Source organism: Cricetulus griseus, chromosome 6 (assembly GCF_003668045.3).
Source record: "Cricetulus griseus strain 17A/GY chromosome 6, alternate assembly CriGri-PICRH-1.0, whole genome shotgun sequence".
NCBI classification, from domain to species: Eukaryota; Metazoa; Chordata; class Mammalia; order Rodentia; family Cricetidae; genus Cricetulus; species Cricetulus griseus.
Window position 1 is genome coordinate 36246915 of NC_048599.1, and position 18715 is coordinate 36265629.

Below are 18715 nucleotides of genomic sequence, written 5' to 3' on the forward strand. Positions count from 1 at the left end.
AAACTCACAGGGGCTTATATTAATTATAAACTGTCATATTGCTCAGACTTATTACTAAGGAGATCTTACAACTTAAATTAACCTGTAATTCTTATCTATGTTTGCCACATGGCTTGGTTCCTTTTCTCAGTATGGCATTCTTATCTTGCTTCCTCACCGTCTGGCTGACGACTTTGTCCCTGCCTTTTCTCTTTCCAGAATTTTCCTAGTCTGGTATCCCTGCCTCTCTTCCTGCCTGGCTACTGGCCAATCAGTATTTTAGTAAAACAATAAGAGTGACAAATCTTTATAGGGAACAAGCATTATCCCACATCAGGGTGGTACATAGCAAAGGATAGGGGGAAGAAAGGAAAGGGGGAAATTATTTTGTTTTTTGTTTTGTTTTGTTTTTCAAGACAGGGTTTCTCTGTGGCTTTGGAGGCTGTCCTGGAACTAGCTCTTGTAGACCAGGCTGGTCTCGAACTCATAGAGATCCGCCTGCCTCTGCCTCCCGAGTGCTGGGAATAAAGGTGTGCTCCACCAATGCCAGTTGAAAGGGGAAATTATAATTATATTTTAATTTCAAAAATTTTAAGAGTTAAAATAGTTGAATGGCCACTTCTTAAAATAACCAAGAAGGTCAATGAAATGATATTCAACATTATTAGATATCAGAGAAATGCAAACACGATGCACAACAGAAATGACTACTTACCCACCAAAACTGCTGATATGGAAATGCCCACAGATCCAAGTATTGGCTGAGACATGACACACCTGAGCTTTAGTAAGAGGGTCAGTTACTGAAACTGCATAAGTGTGTTAAGTATGTCCAATAGTTTTTTTAATATCACTGAACACATAGCATACCATCTGACCCAGCATTTCTACTAACAGTATGACCAACAAAAAAGTACATGAATTTGTTCAAGAATAGACCTAAGGAAAAGTATTCACAGCAGCATAGTTCCCAAAATCTCCAGACTGGAAACTAAGAGTTCAGTAACTGCAAGAGGGGAAAGAATTAAGGAAACAAGTTATAGAAAATTCATATAACAAAATACTGTACAACCGTGGGGATTTGCAAACTATCACTACAAGCAACTATGGATGGATCCCCCAAGCATGGTGCTCAGCAAATGTATATTCAAAAACTGAAATACAACCTGTATGGTGCCATTCACATTAAGTTCATAATGTTGCAGACCTATAGTTCCAGCTCTTCAGAAGGATAAAGCAGGAGGATTACAAGTTCAAGACTAGCCTCCAAAACTTAATGAGTTTATGTCACAAAATTTTAAAGGTAAAAACAGGATTGAGGATACAACTCAGTGGTAGACTCAATGTTAGTATTACCCATACAAAATAAAAAGCAGAACCAAAGTTTGCTATTAGAAGTTAATTGGGCTACTGGCAGCCTTCCTAGAGTGGGAAGAAGGAACTGGAAAGGGAGCATTTCCTGGGGCAGCCATTTTTATGTCTTGACTCAGCTGCTGGCTGCAGGGTGCCTGGAGTTTGAACATGAGTCAAGTTTTTCTCTCACACATTACACTTTTTGGTATTTCGAGCATATTTTATAGTGTTTTTAAAGTCTTAAATATACAGAAGCCAATTCTAATTTTTTTTAACCTTCAGCTGTGGCAATATAAATTCAAATCACCTTAGTGATTTGCATAGGTATAAATTGGAATTTTGTAGCCTATTGTGTCCTACTTTGTTGAAGAAATATTTATTTATTTTTCTTAATAATGCTTCATAGACTTCAATTTGTCCACCAAAGGTGAGAAATAAGGAAACAATGATTTCTACCCACAGCATCAATTATTGAAGCTTATCATCCATTCTGCCAATGCAAGCCTGGGTAGTCAGGGTCTCACCAGATTATGTGGTCCTTTCTAGCCTGGGCATGTAATAAAACTTACCTTTTTATTATGATCCGTATGCCTTCAAGAGGAAGAGCATCAAGGAAGATGACTGTGGGCTTTTAAGACAGAAAACTAATTCCAAACCTTCATTTTTCAGGAAATGGGGTGATGCATTTAATGCAAAGCCCCCTTTTCCCCCAGGTAATCTTCACCCACACTAACCTAAAAGAAGGCAATGTGGACTGTTTAGAGGACCTTAGTAATTGTCTAAGAAATATTTTACAAAATGACCATGGAGTTTGTAGGTGGAATTTTCAAATTCTTATTTCCATAGAAAAGTAATAATTACCTGAGCTACAGTAAAGTTCAGTGCTTAGGTAAAATAGCAAGAGCATGCATCAAGATACGTTAAAAATAAAAAACCATGTGATGGCTCCTGACAGTAATTCCTACACACAGGAATGTAAGTCAGGAGGAGCATCTGCGTTTAAGACCAGTCTGAGCTATGTACATAATTCTAAGCCAGCTTAGGCTGCACAGTGAGATCCTATTTCAAAACACAAAAGTAACAGAAACAAACTCAGTTGGTGGGCAAGATCTCGTGTTGGAGTTGTTGCCTAATGCACAGGCAGCACTAGTCTCATCATAGGGTTTGTTTGTTTGTTTGTTCGTTTTATAGAATATACTATATAGCATGGAATCCAATCTTTAAAGTCTGTTGTTCAAATTCACACTTTCTTGTTTTCTCATTTGACACTGAGGAATGTGATCCATGGTTCCCCGACATCTTCAATGTCGATGGGCAACTGGAGGCAGAACCTACCACCATTAAACTTTAAGCTTCTCTCTTTGCTCCATAATAGGGACACTAAAAAAAAAAAAAATGTTTAATTAATAATAGATGAAAGATCATAGGTATGACCTTAACATAGCTCTTTAAATCTATATTTCAGCTTTCTGCTCTTGAATTTCCCCCAAAGAAGCTGTTTGGAAACAAAGACGAGAGAGTGGTTGCTGAGAGGCGGACACACTTAGAGGTAAGGGATCAAGCCTTTCGCCCCCCTGTGCAGAACACCCACCACTGATTCATTGGAACCTTTGTTTTTATTGAAGACTGTGAAGAGCTGCTTCATTAACACAGGAGATGGCAACAGTAGACTGCAGCAGGGTGGTATCACTTGATTTCGAATCAGGTCCTTAGCCCCTTCTGGTCTGGCTAGCATTTTTCTGATTGTAAAGAAGACACCCTGTTCTGAAGGTTAGGAATGATTCGAGTGAGCTCTGCATATTCTCTACAGCCAGATGGCATGTGATACAGGAGGAGAGCACCGAGCTCACTGAAGAAAACTTGGAATTCATTAACCAAACTTACAGTATGTCGTCATTGTTGCTTTTTCAAGAACCTTGGGAGGGAGAAGATTCAGACCTATTTTAGTCCTAGTTCAGCATCTTTGGGTTTCTTTTAACTTAATCTGCCAAGCTAGCTACACACAGAACCCAGTTTAACACAACCTGTTTTTGTGATTACCTTGCTGCCAGTACCCATAGCGGACTGCTGTCACTAATTTGTGTCTTGAGCAGTATCTAGTTGCTTATTTAGTTGAAATCTGAGTGCTTTTGCCAGGGCAAATCAGGAGAGCTCTTGAAGCTTTCTTTGTGTCTCTGTCAGGAATAGTCATAAGTCATATTAGAAATGAAATGATGTTGAACAGCCCTTACTAAAGAGTGAAGTGCACTATAAAATTTGGTAGTGGTCTTGCTCCTCTGGGATGCCAGGTTGAGCATGCTTCCAGATGCTGCAGCCATAATGAAGCGACAAATTTGAAGAGGTCCCGAGTCCAGGAAGACTGGATTCTGGAAGGATTATGGCGGGCTCTAAAATGTATCTTATGATACATGACCCTAAAAATTCAATGGAAGAGTCAGTCTTCAAATACAAACTTATTTTGGCAAGTCTACCTGATTAAGCTCACTTGGAAGTCCAAAGTGCTATGTAAAAAAACAAACAAAACACTTACCATTTAAAGTAATGATGCTTTTCTTTCTCTGTAACTTTACCTGCCTTGACTATGTAGCCTCATCTTTAATGAAAACATGGAGAATGGTGGGCCATAACCATGTTCTAAAAGTAGATTATTGGCTATTCTTGGCTGTTGTCTTTCCTGGCTTCCCAGAGCTCTGATTACATTCTCATGAAACCAACTCTGCAACAACAGACTGTGATTGTTGGTGACACATTTCCAGAGCAAAGCTTGGTTGGTGACCTTTGGCTTTCCATTGCAAATGCAGAATAGTCTTTCATGCATGGCGTTTTCAGTTAGAGCCCACACTTGTTCCTTCCGTGTCTCTTATTCAGGGGTGCACAGCCTTTTGACATTCTGACATGACCTTGCCATCTAGAAAGTTCATGCTCAAGAAATACACAGTTGAGTATTTCTAAGGAAGCTTGTAATTTTGAGCATTTGTGGCTATTGTCAGCCACATGCAGCTGCATACAGCGCATGGACTGCTGGTTAGACAAGCCTGTTAGACCTATCATCATTTAGCCCTATTAAATCATCCACTGTTGAGTTTTATATACCTGTCTCACCCTGTGGCAGCCTAAAAAAAATAGATTATTTTGGTTCACAGTTTCAGTCCATGGTTACAGTCACATAGCTCCCTTTTGGGGCTATAGCAAGACAGAACATCAGGACGGGAACACAAGGAAGAGAACGCTACTTGATTCACAGTAGTCAGGACGCAGAGAGAGAGGGAGAGACAGGAAGTGGTCAAGATTATGTCCTCAGTGACCCAACTTCCTCCCACTAGGCTCCATTTCTCACAAATTCCTCTACTTAGCAGTAACACCAAATTATAGAGTAAGCCTTTATTTAACACATATGCCTTTGGGACACTTACCCCAACCCCAGCCCTGTATTTATACAAGTATCCCTGTGGTTGCCTACGACTGTTCAGTACTACTGATTTTACCAAATGTGTTTCATACCTTGAGGAGATAGGCACTTGTGTTTGAAGATAAGTGTGTTTCACCTAGCACTGAGTATTAAATCTTACCTTATCTTCTTTTCAAGAAGCAAGTATAATTCACCTTCAGTTTAATGGAAAATTAATCTGAGATTCTTGCATTAATTTCCTGTGGCTATTGAGACTTTCCATTTGATCTTCTAGTATCAGAGGCCACCACTTGAGTTTAGTGTATTTTTATGTGAAAAATAATACTTTCTGTTAACTGCTTATGATTTAACTCAACAAACATTTGCTTAATTTCTCTCCCATGCTGGAGCCAATGCTAAGTGCTATCTATATAGCACACAAAGATTAATGACACAGTTCTTTCTCTCTAAAACATATGCTAAGTTTCTTTTTTAAAATTTATCTGGAGATGTCATAAATGTATAAAACACATAAAGAAAAGTGAATTTCAGCAAGACGAGTACTAGCTAGTATCCATGATGTTTGCTTAAAAGGAATGAAAATTATTAAAATACAAAAATTCAATTGTATGAACACAATTTCCTTGATGGAGCTGTATAAACAGTGATTTTTGGTGAGTTTTATTGTGTGTAGCACTTTTCCAAGTTAATCTGTTAAAATAATTATTTCCTAAAATGCTGGGTAGGGTTGAAGAGTTGCGTGAGGGGAAGAGATGTTTCTGAGGTGAATTTCTTGCCTTGGAAAGAAGATGAGTTGTGTACCTTGTGGTGATGATAGAAGACTAGGATCGATTGTAGCATGTAACATTCTGCATCATAAAACACAGGAGTAGGCATGAGATGATAAGTGAAGGAATATAACCTCTCCTTTCTGATAAATTTGTAATGACTCCACCCAATCAGCTTTCTATGGCCATCACTTGTTCATAATTAGAGCCTATTTTGCATATCTGTCCTGAAAATGACTCACAAATCACATTCACGTGTTTCCTGGCACTTTTGTTCACAAAGAAACATAGAAGCTTAAACTATAACTTGGGTGAATCTTCTGCTTTCCTGACCCAGCTAAACCAGTTTGGTACATATAAAGGTAGACTATGTCTTTAAGCAGTCGAGTTCTGCTGGCCATGCTGCAGGGCTGTATGCCTTTCCAGGCTCTGGACATTCATTCCTTCTCCAACCCTGAAAACAGCAGGGAGCTAAACTGACAGATAAGGCAGTGTAGATAAACAGAGTTCCCTGTTTCCAACTGATGAGGTGAGAAAGGAGAGAGGGAGGGGGGATGGATGGATGGATGGATGGATGGATGGATGGATGGATGGATGATGGATTATGGTTTTGAAGCTAGACATTGTGACTATCGTGCTGAACTGTATCAAACTGCTACTGTTGCCGCTCAAGATATGCAGTTGACTGCCCCTCCACAAATATCTGCTTTCTCACATGTGGTATCTTCTAAGCGCTAAACACAAGTGGAAAGCAATTGTAGTGAGCTACTTCTCACAGCAAGCTTGGGGAGAAAATTTTCTTTATTCACAGGTGAAGAACTGTGTCGTGGGATGCTAAAGGTCTCACAGCTAGTGAGGAAGTGTCTCAGCTCGCTCTCAACATGTTTTCCAGAGCCTTTCTGGATCATTCCTTGATCATTCTGTTGTTCTTTGGATAAATTCAGGCTTATTATAAGGTTAGCCAAGCACTGCTGCCTATTTTTTTTCTCTGAAATGTCATTCCATTCATCAAAATTAGGATGACACTCCTCTGTGCCATATAGTGTTCTAAGGGTGAAGTTCATTATCATTCCTGCTATGTGACTAGAGTGGTTAGTGTTGTCTGCATGACACAGCTAGAGCCTCCTCGAAGATCCCCCCAAGCATGCCTTTAATTACATTACTTGAGGTAGAAAGACCTGCCCACTGTGAGTCACCCCCTTCGCTGGCTGGGATCCTGCACTGTCTAAATTGAAGGAAACAGCAGCATGCATTTCGATTTCTCTTTTTCCTTATTGTGAATTATGTGACCAGATGCTTCAGGCCCCTGGTGTCTTGACTTCTTTGCCATGGAATGTGAGCCACAATAAACCCTTTCTTCCCTGAGTTTCTTTTGTCATGTTTCTTTATCACAGCAATAGGAAAAGAAACTAAGTCACTGACCATGGCAGTGAGATGGCCTTTGGCTATGGTCTCACATACTTTTCTGTGGAAGGAGGTATTTATTGTGATTGTTGACTTGCTCTTTGGCAAATAAAGTTTCCAAATCTTCATTGCTTATAGTTTTATTAATTTTTGAAGCTGTGAAATGGCACATTATTCCCATGTAGACTTATTTTTAATTGTTTTGCATTTTCACACACACTTTGTTTTGGTTGCCCCTTCCTACACACCCTTACCACCTCCCTGTCCCCAGCCCACATGAAGACTCTCCTATAAGCCCCCCTTACTCTCTCTCTGTTCCTACCCCTGAGTGAACCCCCTCCTGCCACCCCGTACCCCTTACCCCCTCCCTATCTCCAGCCCCACTTTTCTCACAGTAGACTCTCAAGCTACATGCAGCCAGCAGAATCACAGCTGGTTAAATTATTTGTCTTCACCTCTGCTGACTTACCAGAAAATCTGTCTAAATTATCTTCTAAATTAATCAGTTTTTTTGTTTTATTTTTGTTAATTGATGAGCAGTACATTTTAGGTTACTTATTTCAGAGAGCAGTATTTCCTACTTGAAAACATTTCTGCTAATCATCTTAATAGTCTGTCACTTCAGGGAATAACTGTGATGAAAGAAAATGTCTGAAATTCTCTATAACTATAAAGCCTTCAAGAGCAATAGAGCCACCTTCAGAAGTAAGAGCCTGAGAAGTTTCTAGAACATTTTCATGCCCATAGTTAAGCTAGGCCAGGAGCAGCCAAGACTGGGCCTGAAGTAGAGCATTTGGCCCTCCGTCCTGTATCTGCTTCTTGAAGTGGGTAGACACTACTTCAGTTCCTTTGTCTTCAGAATGATGTCAGCAAGGTCTTCCTGCAGAAAATGAGAAAAGGAGAGCATGCTTGGAACACCCAAACATGCTGGTTGGTGCAGTGGTTGTGATGATTGTGGTGGAAATGAAGATGATAAGGGTGGTGGTGGTGATGGTGGTGACAATGATGATGGTGATGGTGGTACTGGTGATGATGATGATGATGGTGATCAGATAACAATGATGACAGTGGCAGTGGTGGGCCTCTTTAGTCTACTTATTTACAGTCTGAGAAGTGGCTGTCTGAAGTTTTGCATCATGATGGAACCTTGTCCAGTGCAAGAATGACCAGTGGTGCCGGATCATTGTGGAAATAGCACAATTCCTCACAGTTACATGTCATTTACATGATATGTATGTATGTATGTATGTATGTATAGCTTGTTAGTTCTTTCTGCACATCTACAATGCCATTGGCTACAAGCCCACCCACTGTGCAGTCACCAACTGATCTAATGAGTTCCCTGGACTTCATGTAGAGATAATTGCTGACTCAGTGGTTTTCAGTCAGATCCCCCAGGAATACATACACTTTTTAAACAAGGTTTAAAGATGTATTGACTCAAAACAATAAGGGAGTGTGTGTGTGTGTGTGTGTGTGTGTGTGTGTGTGTGTGTGTGTGTGTGTGTGTGTGGAAAACCATGAGGGTGCCTCAGAAAAAAAGTGGTACAAAGTCACTATAGGATTTGTATTATTTGAGAGAATGTGCCAAAAAACATGAGCATTTGCTCTGGACTAGTTATTAAAGTCTGTTCTATGAATAGGTATACTAATGATTCTTACCTAGAAATCCAAACAGTGTGGTTTAAAATTTGAATGAATTTGAAAGGTAATAGTCACATTGTCTTAGTAAGGGAGCATTTATTTTTGTCTCTTTTCAGATGTGATTATGGAGTGTTCTCTGCATTTTGTTTTTTGTTTGCCTTGCCTTTCGGTAGCTTATCTGATGTTGGAATTTTCTGAACTTCCTTACAGTCCACAGCAGAACACTGGGGCTTAGCTGTGAACAGCAGGCCAGTTTCAGGGGATTTTTAATATTCTCACTATATAGGATGCCCAGAGTCTATAGGTGTAGGTCTGTCTCATTGGAGCAGTAAACTGAATGAAGAGTTATTTTCCAAACACCTTTTCTTCTGAACATGTATCTTAGTAATGATAGTCAGTGTTGATACATCGCACTGTCCTAAGTCACATTCTGAACTGGGATCCCTATACTACACAACGAATCTTTTCTGCCAATAGTGACTCATTCTGTTTCAATTTCTTTTTAATCTCAAACATTGACATTCCAACAAAAAACCCCAACAATTATTTGGTGTATATATATTGTATAGTCTGACTCCTTTCAATTTCAGAGTAAATTTCAATAAGGAAAAAAAAGCTCACATTCTGTTTCCTCAGCTATCAAAAAGCTCTTAAGAATCTATGCTTAATTTAACATTCTTTTCATCTATTTTCTGCTGATCTTACACAATGTCTAATGATAGGACTATTATAAAACATAGCTAGAGATTAAAGAGATACCTCCTACAAAGATCCATTTCTTCTTCATCAGGGTTTTGTGTTTTTATTTTTTTTTCTTCTGGTTATCAGCTCACTGGCATTAGCAGGGCTATTTTCTGTTATTAGGCCATTAGCACCACTATCCACAGCAAAGCATTCAAGGAGGGTTAAGTGGCTCTTGGAGTGTGAGAAGAAGCTGATCAGAGTTTGGAGGTTATCAGACACTGGTGCCACAAGATGAAGGGGTGCATATGCCGAGGTCCTGGGGCTAACCAATGTCAGGAAATCCCTTTCTGTAATGAAAACCCCATCAGCTTGAGTGGAAGCTCTTTGACCTTCACTATTGTTCATTAGAGGGAAACATCTCACTGGGTTTCCATGAGCAGTCAGAGTAAAGCAAAAACATTTCTAAGGAGAGTCCTCCTAGAGAGGCTTCCAAGATGAGCCAAATGCCTTCCACACCACTTGCAAATGGTGGCACTCTGCCATGCTCTTTCTCTCTTTTGCCAAGTAGCATTCTGTCTTGGGTGAGGATTCCAAGTAGGAGATTTGGGTGCCCTGCTTGAAGTTTGAAAAGCTGCTCTCCACCCTTCACCTCCCAATGTAAACCTCTGAACTAGCAATGAGGACCCCAGCTCTTAGCTGTGATGTTTTTGTTTTTAACATCTGCACATGTATATAATTCTTGGGGGCAAGTACAGCCTGGCCCCAGGTCTCAAGCCCAACTCCAGTTATTTATCAATTCTTTCTTGTCTTAGAGTCTGTTTTATCTTTGCCCGTGGTCTTCACAATTTAAGTTTAAATGGGGATTTTTCACAACTTTCTGTGCCCATGTGAATTCAAAAGCAAGTATTTGAGTGGCCCTTGGGCAGTGAGATAGAGCATCCTTCTTAGCCTCAAGGGGCTTCTATTTTATGAGCTAAGGATATAATAGAAGGCCATCCATCCCTTGCCCAAATCCAAGCCTGTCAGGCTAGAAATGCCCCTATACCCATCTGATAGGCCTGGTGACTGATGAACACTCTCAACTCTCACCTCTTGAGAGCTGCCATTGGCTGAGGAAAGCAACTTTACCTACCCATAGTCTTGGAGCAAGTGACTTTCTAGTGACTGGATGATTTGGAGGATAAAAATCGGATGCCCCTTTCTTCTTCAGGACAGTTCCAAAAGGCCATCTTGGCTTGAGAACTTTATTCCAGCTGACTGACCCTTTTTAATGACCAAAATTCATTTTCCTCTGCCCAGCTTGCCTTCTTTCAGTCTTCACAGGCTTTAATCCATGGCACTCCCTAAAACTGTGTGCAGATCTCTCCAAGTATCCTTGGCGCTCCTCCTAAAGCATTTACTAGAAGATAATGTCAGGCTAATTTTACAGTGTTACCCTGTTACACTGTGATTGAAGTACGGAAACTAGAAAGGACCAGACTGAAGTGGGCACAGATAGTAAGAGAATAACTACAATTTAGCATATCTGATAAATTCTTTTTATATTTTTATTTCTTGACAATTTTATACAACACATTTCTATCATATTCTTTCCCATTCCCACCCAATTTCATGTTCTCTCTTTTTTGTAAAAGCAAAACAACCCCCACAACCACATAAATAACCCCCACACACACACACACACACACCATTGAGTCCAGTGTTTATGTTGGCTAACTACTCTGGAGCATGGAGACTGTCCTGGAGTGTGATGACATATCTCAGTGTCACTCCCTTGAAAAACACTGATATCCCTTCTCCCAACAGCTATCATTTGCATATAGCTGCTTGGCTAGGGCTGGGGCTCTGTGCTCACTACCCTCCCTCCATGCTGAGCTTTTCTCTGACTTGCACTTGTATGGGTCTTATGGGTTCTATGCCAGTTATGGCAGTCTCTGTGAATTCATATGGACATCTGGCCTGTTGTGTCTAAAAATGCTGTTCCCTTGAAGTTGTCAATTGCCTCTGGCTCTTAGAATATGTCCACCTCCAAGTCCATATAGACGTCTGAGCCTTGATGGGAGCCGGGTGGTAGAGTCCATATGTGAATCAGCAGTCCTGTTGTGTCTGGAAGATACTGTTTCCTGGGAGTCATCCATCCTCCTCAGCTCTTACAGTCTTTCTCCTCCTCTTCTACATGGATCCCCAAACCTTGAAGCGAGAGGTTTGATTTTCATCTTTATGGATTAGTGGGGGAAGGGGGGTGTTCTTATTTGATTTCTTATTTGCTTCTTGGTTTCTCATTTTGAAATAAAGAAACGAAGTTGGGTGGATGGGGTCTGGAAGAAGTTAGAGGCGAGAGAAAGTATGATAAAATGTATAAAAAAATTAATAAAAAAATAACCTCCAGAAAATCAAAAAAATAAATAAATAGAAAAGAAGAAGAAAAGAAGAAGAAGAAGAAGAAAGAAGAAGAAAAGAAGAAGAAGAAAAGAAGAAGAAAGAAGAAAAGAAGAAGAAGAAGAAGAAGAAGAAGAAGAAGAAGAAGAAGAAGAAGAAGAAGAAGAAGAAGAAGCAGAAGCAGCAGCAGCAGCAGCAGCAGCAGCAGCAGCAGCAGCAGCAGCAGCAGCTCCTCCTGTCACTGTTTGGTTCAGAAGGCCTTCTTGCCCTCTGTTTTGTAACATCAGCTAGGGTATTCTAAGAGACCCATTGTTATAGTTAATTACACTGTCCACTTAAAAAAAAATAAATCCCCCACAGGTCACTAAAGAAGTCTCAGTGTAGGGTGCCCTGCCTCTGTCTCTATGTTTTGTAGCATTAAAACTTGATCCCTCTAGGAATCCTGCTGAGTTGGGGTACAGAGCTAGTAGTTGTTAAGAACATCCATTTTTACATTCAAACACATCTATCTGTGGACGTGGCCTCTTATGGTGTAAGTGACCTTCTTTGACAGATCTTTGCAACCCTTTCAGATTCAGAACAGTTCAAAAACAAAAGAGAAAAAGGAAGAAAAAGAACAATTCCTTTTACTTAAGAAGGTTTTGTTTGTTGAAACCAGATGATGATCGAGTTCTGCTAGGGAAGCCTACCTTGCTAGTGCATTTCTGCTGTGGCAGATTAGATACCCTTCAAATCTCCCTGGACTAACAGAACTCACACAATACCCTCACATAAAAGCCATATCCTACCTTCTTTATAAAATATATAAATCCAGAAACTACAATATTCTGAACCCCAGTATACCCTCCCCCAGCTTCAACATTTAGTGTGTATGTGCCAGAGACACACACAGATACACATACATAGGCAGGCACACACACACACACACACACACAGAGAGAGAGAGAGAGAGAGAGAGAGAGAGAGAGAGAGAGAGAGAGAGAGAGAGAGAGAGAGAGAGAGAGAGAGAGAGAGAGGAGAGAGAATAAATAAATAAATACTGGGCACCATATAGTTTCATTTATAAATAGTTTAGGATGCTCATGGTCTGTCTCATGAACACACACACACATTCATGAGAAAGAGACTTGTTTCATTATGAATAAATAAATATCTAGTTAGTATTCAGACCACACCAATATTTCCCATGTTATCTACTGGATGGTTCTGACCAACACCTAAATATATCCACACAGCACTAGGCACTGCCCTCTGTGTTTTTCCCATGCTTTGTGGGTGGTGCCACATCACTTACCTTTGCATGTCCTGAGCTTTGTTGAGTGTGTTGCTACCTTTCACTCTATCTGTCCCAAAAAACCCTCAAGGTTTGGTCATCGGCCAATGTGGCTTGTTGGCAGGAGTGTTCTACGGAGTGTGGGAGCCATGCCTCTGCATTTCCCAGAAGGTAGTTAATGTCTGATACTGTCTGTGATGGTGGTCTCTCCTGCATCTATTAATCAGTCTAGCAACTACCTGCCATTCATGCTGTGACTTTCCCATGCTTTCACTGTGAGCCTGTCCTGCTCTATGTATTCTGATATCCCAGGGGCAGCTCAACAAGCAATTATGAGATACTATCCTAAGTACAATCATAGCTACTGTATTTTTTTTTTGCCCCTGAAATCAGTGGATATGAAAGCAATGGTCCCCCAAACTGTCAGGCCAATCTTTGAAATTCTCTTGAGTAACTTTTTAAAATACAGATTCCTAGGCCTTTCTCAAATCAATTTAGATTCCTCCATCCCAGGGTGGGACCCAGAAGTATAGATCTACTGTGAGAGGACACTGGTGTATTGGTCATCAAAGACAGAAGAACCAACCCCCATAGCTGTTTTCCTGGCTTTGGACTTGATCTAGAGACAATTGAGAGAAAAGCCAAAGGAGAGGAAGGACCAAATTTCCTAAAGCAGGCATGGTGGGTACAGAACAGCAGCTGAGCTCTTCCTGTCCTCCAGGTTCAATAATGAGAAAAGTCAATAAATCTGAAAGATGGCTTGTCACTCAAATGAATAGAACCTGGGGCATGGTGATGGAATTGATGTGGATGCCCAAGACTCTGAGCATATTACGTAAAGTTCTGCTCCAAGTACCAAAAAAGTCATTCAAGTCCAAAGACAAAAAGGCTGGTTTCCCAGCTCAGCACAGCCAGGCAAGAAGTGTTCCTTCATATTCATGGCAGACTAAGCACCTTTGTCCTCTTGAGGCCCATCACTATTGGAGAAGGCTCTTTACTTTGCTGCATCTATTTACTCAAATGTCAGTCTCATCTGGACGCACCCTTTTCATCGTGCTCAGAATTGTGTTTAGCCAAATACAAGCATTCTAACTGCACCAAGTAGCACATAAAATTCACCATCACAGAAAACATGTCTGTTCACCACAGGCAGAGATGAGTTGGTCATCCTTGCATGCTTTTTTTGATTCACTTGAGCAAGCTTTCTCATCTTTCAAGGATGAACAAGCATTAAAGGCTTTTAAATGGTAACCACTAGCCTGTGGACTGGCTCCTGTGAATCCTGTGTATGATAGCATCATGCATGTACCACATGTGTTCGATGCATTCTCCACTCTCCCTGGACACCTTCCATCTCATGTGTAGATATGTGGATGGCTCAGCAATGAAGGTTTTAGTCCCTCCCTGCACTGTCAGGTGATAAGATTGTCAACTAAAAGCTCGCATTGAATTCTTTTAAATAGTCAATATCTGGGAAGGGAGACAAAACAATGCATTATTGTGAGATGAGATAAAGCCTAAGTATATACATATGTAAATATAATTACAGATTATTGCATAGATTTAATTCTAGGAATAATTATTCACTTATATAATGTAGGTTATAGCTGTTATAGCTTGTAGATGTGGGTAAAGATACCAGTTATAAAGTCAAATATATATTTATTTAGATAGACTAATTATATAATGAGATTTGAATCTACCATTGCTGAAAAACATAAAATAAGTCCCTAGAAACAAAGAATCCAGACTCCAAAGTCCTTGGCACTGGCCACCATTATGACTATATGGCTGGAGATGCCATGCCTGGCCTGGTTAGTACTGACTGTGACAGTGGCAATGTTGAGCTTATAGGCTTCCCTTTATCCTCTTTGAGTACTTTTGTAGCATTTTGATGAGGTGCTTAGATTTGGTGCATGAGCCACATTTACCTATGTTCTTATTGCCTGGGGGTTCAGTAAAGCTTAGCATTTTTATTGTATTTGTGTGTGTGTGTGTGTGTGTGTGTGTGTGTGTGTGTGTGTGTGTGTGTTCACATGCACATGTGGTGGTCAGAAGACAACTTATGGGTCCTGGCAATCAAACTCTGGTTGTACCCACTTAGCCAGCCCACAGGCTGGTGGATACTTTGAATTCTTTAAAGTCCTTGTTTATTTTTGAAGGGTGGGTAAGCTTGCTGTGAATCAAAAAGTCTGCATCACAGAGCACAGCACTGGTCCAGCAAGGTGGCTCAACTGGTAAAGGCACTGGCTGCCAAGCCTGATGGCCTGAGTTCTTCACACTAGATACAAGGTAGAAGTAGAAAATTGAAAAGAAGTTATCCTCTGACATCCACATGCATGCCATAGTATACATGTGCCCATAATCATACATGTGCACACACACCAACACAAGTAAAACATTAAAATAGAAAGTCTGATACTTTAATACTAAGTAGTAGTACCAGAAAAGAAATGGCGAGTGAAGCCTTGTGTTTACCATCCATTGCCCTGCTCTTCTTTCCCTGTGTGATGTATCAGGCCTACAAGGAACTGGACTCAGCAGTTTTCTTAGTAAATGCACAATCTTCACCAGCCAACTTCAAATCTCAGCTATGTGAACCTCATACCCTTAATGTATCTTGTGAGTGTAGCTTCCCAGAAGAGGTCTGTCTGCCGACCTCTCCTCTCCATCTCTTGTTATTTTCTTTACTGATTTCTCTGCTTCCTGTACCCCATGCCTTTCTTTGTTGATTTCCTGCTTCTTTTTGATGGAGCACACCCTTAGTAGCTTTTTCAGAAAGGATGTGCAAAGACAAATTGCTAGCAACGTGTTTGCACATGTCTTCGTCTACTGAGACACTCCCTGGATTTAGAATGTTCATTGGAAAGTTGTTTCTGCAAATTTCCAAAAGATGACTCCATCATCTTCTACTTTCATTTCTGTTACTAACAAACTCAGATCATTTGTAGTCTTGATCTTCCTTCTCCCTCTTTCTAGAAGCTTAGGGAATAGCCTTGTAGGGCTCAGTGTATTAAGTGGTGAGGATTTTGTTTTGGTCAGCAGTCCACCCGTTTTCACTGGACTCTGAGCTTTGTTCATCTCTCGCATTGCCTTCATTTCTGAGACTTTCCTGCTGGTCCCCCTGTTATAGCTGTCTCTGTGGTTCCTTTCTGGAATATTCTGTTTTGTCAGTGCTGGGCCTCCTGTTCTAGTCTTCACTTCTCTACCCACTCTGTTTACCACCTTTGTCTCTCTATCACACTATCTTTGTTTATTGCCTCCATTCCTACCCCAAACTGGTCCTTCTCTGTATATCCTTCAAGAAGCTATGCAAAGAGTAGTCCTCATTCTTTCATTGCACAGCTTAGCATGCCACTTGCTACCTTTGCATTTGCTAGCACTGTTATAAACCCCACGGCCTAACTTCACGCCTCCTGAAATAGTTGGCTTTGTTTATTTCCACCGATGTCAGCACAGTTCCTCCTCGTACATCTCTTTTGTTGCAATAGCTCAAAAAATACATTTGGGATTTTCATGCATTCATATATTTTAATAGCTGCAGCCTCTGTGCCATTGCCACCAAGCCCTCTGCTTACTATTTATATCAACTTTGGGGAGTCATCCTTTCTCTTTTATGAAGCCCTGTCCAATTTGCATTAGGCTTTCTTGCCGATGCTATCGTTCCCTTAACTCCATTTATTTAGATTTGTTTCCCAAATAGCTGGTGCTGTCCTTTGAAAAAAGGTGTCCGCCCTGGCCTCTACTGCTAAACCCCATCCTGTCCTTCGCAATTTTTCTACATTGCCTCTTTATTTTAGAATCCAGCTGACTCTTCTCCCCTGACAGTCCTTTCTGGCTCTGTGTATGTCACTTACACTTCATAATGTTAATGAATCAAAGCATATGCCACAACCCTTTGAAATAATATTGAGGGAGAAACAAATGGATAAAGCCTCAGTTAATTCCAATTCTAAACTACTCTTTACCTACTTTTGGTCTGTGTAAAGCTTCCTTCTATTTCCAAATAAATTTATTTCTGTTCCCAGCAGTTCTCTGTAATGCGTTTACATTTACATATCTAATTTTTATTCTAGGTAACCCAAACTTCTTTTTAATTAAGACTTTACCTAATCTCTTTTTTAATTGAGATCACCTGTTTCATATTATTTATAAAATTAGGAAACTGATGTTGGAATCAAGAAAGCACTTGCTAATCAATGCTGAACATGGTAGAAATTGAAATCACCCTCATTTTCTCAACGGACTTTCTAGGCAGCTAGAAAGCAACCCCTGTGGGCTCCAGGACTGGTGTTGCAGAACTCTTTGATTAAACACTGTGAGCAGCAAGATGACTGCTTCTTTTGGAAATACCTCCAGAGTCTGGGTCCACGCTTCTTGGTGTCTGTTCACCTTATTCTTATCCATTAATATAATAGCATTTGTCTTGCAGTTCACCATACTGTATTTGTGTGCAGTTCCTTTGAAAGAACCTGGGCATTTCAGGTAGCGGCTTACATACTTACTGTACACTGTCATTTCTTGCCTGAATGGAAGTTTCCTTGAGGCAAAAATGAAAATTACAAAGTGAGGATAGCGTTGGAGGGAGGGCTCAGCAGTTGTTGAGAATGTGCACCAGAGTTCCCTTCCTAGCATCCATTATGATTGACTTACAGCCACTTGTACCCCTAGTGCCAGGGGATTTGACACCCTCTTCTGGCCTCCAATGGCACCCACATAAATGTGCTCAAACATGCAGAGAGGACACAGACACATGAACAAAAATAAAATAAATTTTGTTTTGTAAGTGAGTCACAACTTTGCCTCAGTGTATTCAGTCTCTTGTGAAAGGCCCTGTGGCTCTTTCTAGGCTGCTCCAGCTGGAGTACTTCCTCTGATCATCGTCCCATTCGTCCCATTTGCAGTCTCCTCTCTCTCCTGCATTACACTCCCCTCCACATCTTAGCAGAAGACTGCAAGCTGAAGGTTGGGATGACGGAAAGAGTGACACTTATGTGGCAGTTTAACATAGCCAGACATGCGTGCCTCAGGAATGATGTTTGTCAACTACCTGAGCCACAGTGGTCTCCATTGGTCATGTGCTCATTTCTCAGACTTTAGTTGGTGGCCAGGACAGTTTGACTTTGAAACACAAATTGATATTCAATAAACTTCTATCAAAAAATTAGTAATTTTCTATGTCAGAAAAAAGAAGTCACTGTAAACTTGTGGATTTTGATAAGCACCTTGGAGAAGAAAGCCTCTGTGCTTCAATATTTGTCATCGTCTTAGGCCTGTCTGTCAGCTACCCAGTGTATCAGTCACTTGGTCTTCAGTGTCTTTTGTGAGCATACTGTCTGTGTACATGTGTGCACAGACATACATATGGCACATACATGCAACAATAAATAACTGTATAGAAAAGGAATTTTTAATCTTTGTTTCCCTGTATGAAATACATACATAATCACATCCTTTTCAGTTAGAGATGTTGTGTTTAAGACATTTTTGTCTGTCACTCTCTCTGCCTCTGTCTCTCAACCGTCATGCCTCAGTCATTGTCCCCAGTGAAGAGGACCATTGGTGCAGATAATCCAAATCCCAGGTTAATCCTCTCTGTTGGGTTAGGTCATGGGCCTACATGGGTCTCCTTGCACCTGAGGTTTAGTTATGGCTTCCCCCAGGAACAGAGGGCTGTAGGGGACACTGAGAGATAAGGCCCAAAACAGGAGGGTAATCTGCAAGGCGAATCATCCCTCAGGGATTGTTGGGAGCTCCTTGTTCAGGAAACAAAACAAGGGGCATCAGGTCTTCTCTCCCTGAATCTGAGAGGCTTACTCCCTT

General features: G+C 40.7%; 1 protein-coding gene across 4 annotated transcripts in view; it reads left to right on the plus strand.

Annotated features, from left to right (window-relative positions):
* Kif16b (kinesin family member 16B) overlaps positions 1-18715 on the plus strand; it is a 265927-nt gene that overhangs the window by 230834 nt on the left and 16378 nt on the right. For all 4 annotated transcript variants that reach the window (XM_035447150.1, XM_035447149.1, XM_035447151.1 and 1 more), the window contains one exon: positions 2798-2881. In XM_035447150.1, the coding sequence (XP_035303041.1) occupies positions 2798-2881 (84 nt within the window). Of the gene's footprint in view, positions 1-2797; positions 2882-18715 lie in introns of those variants that run through there.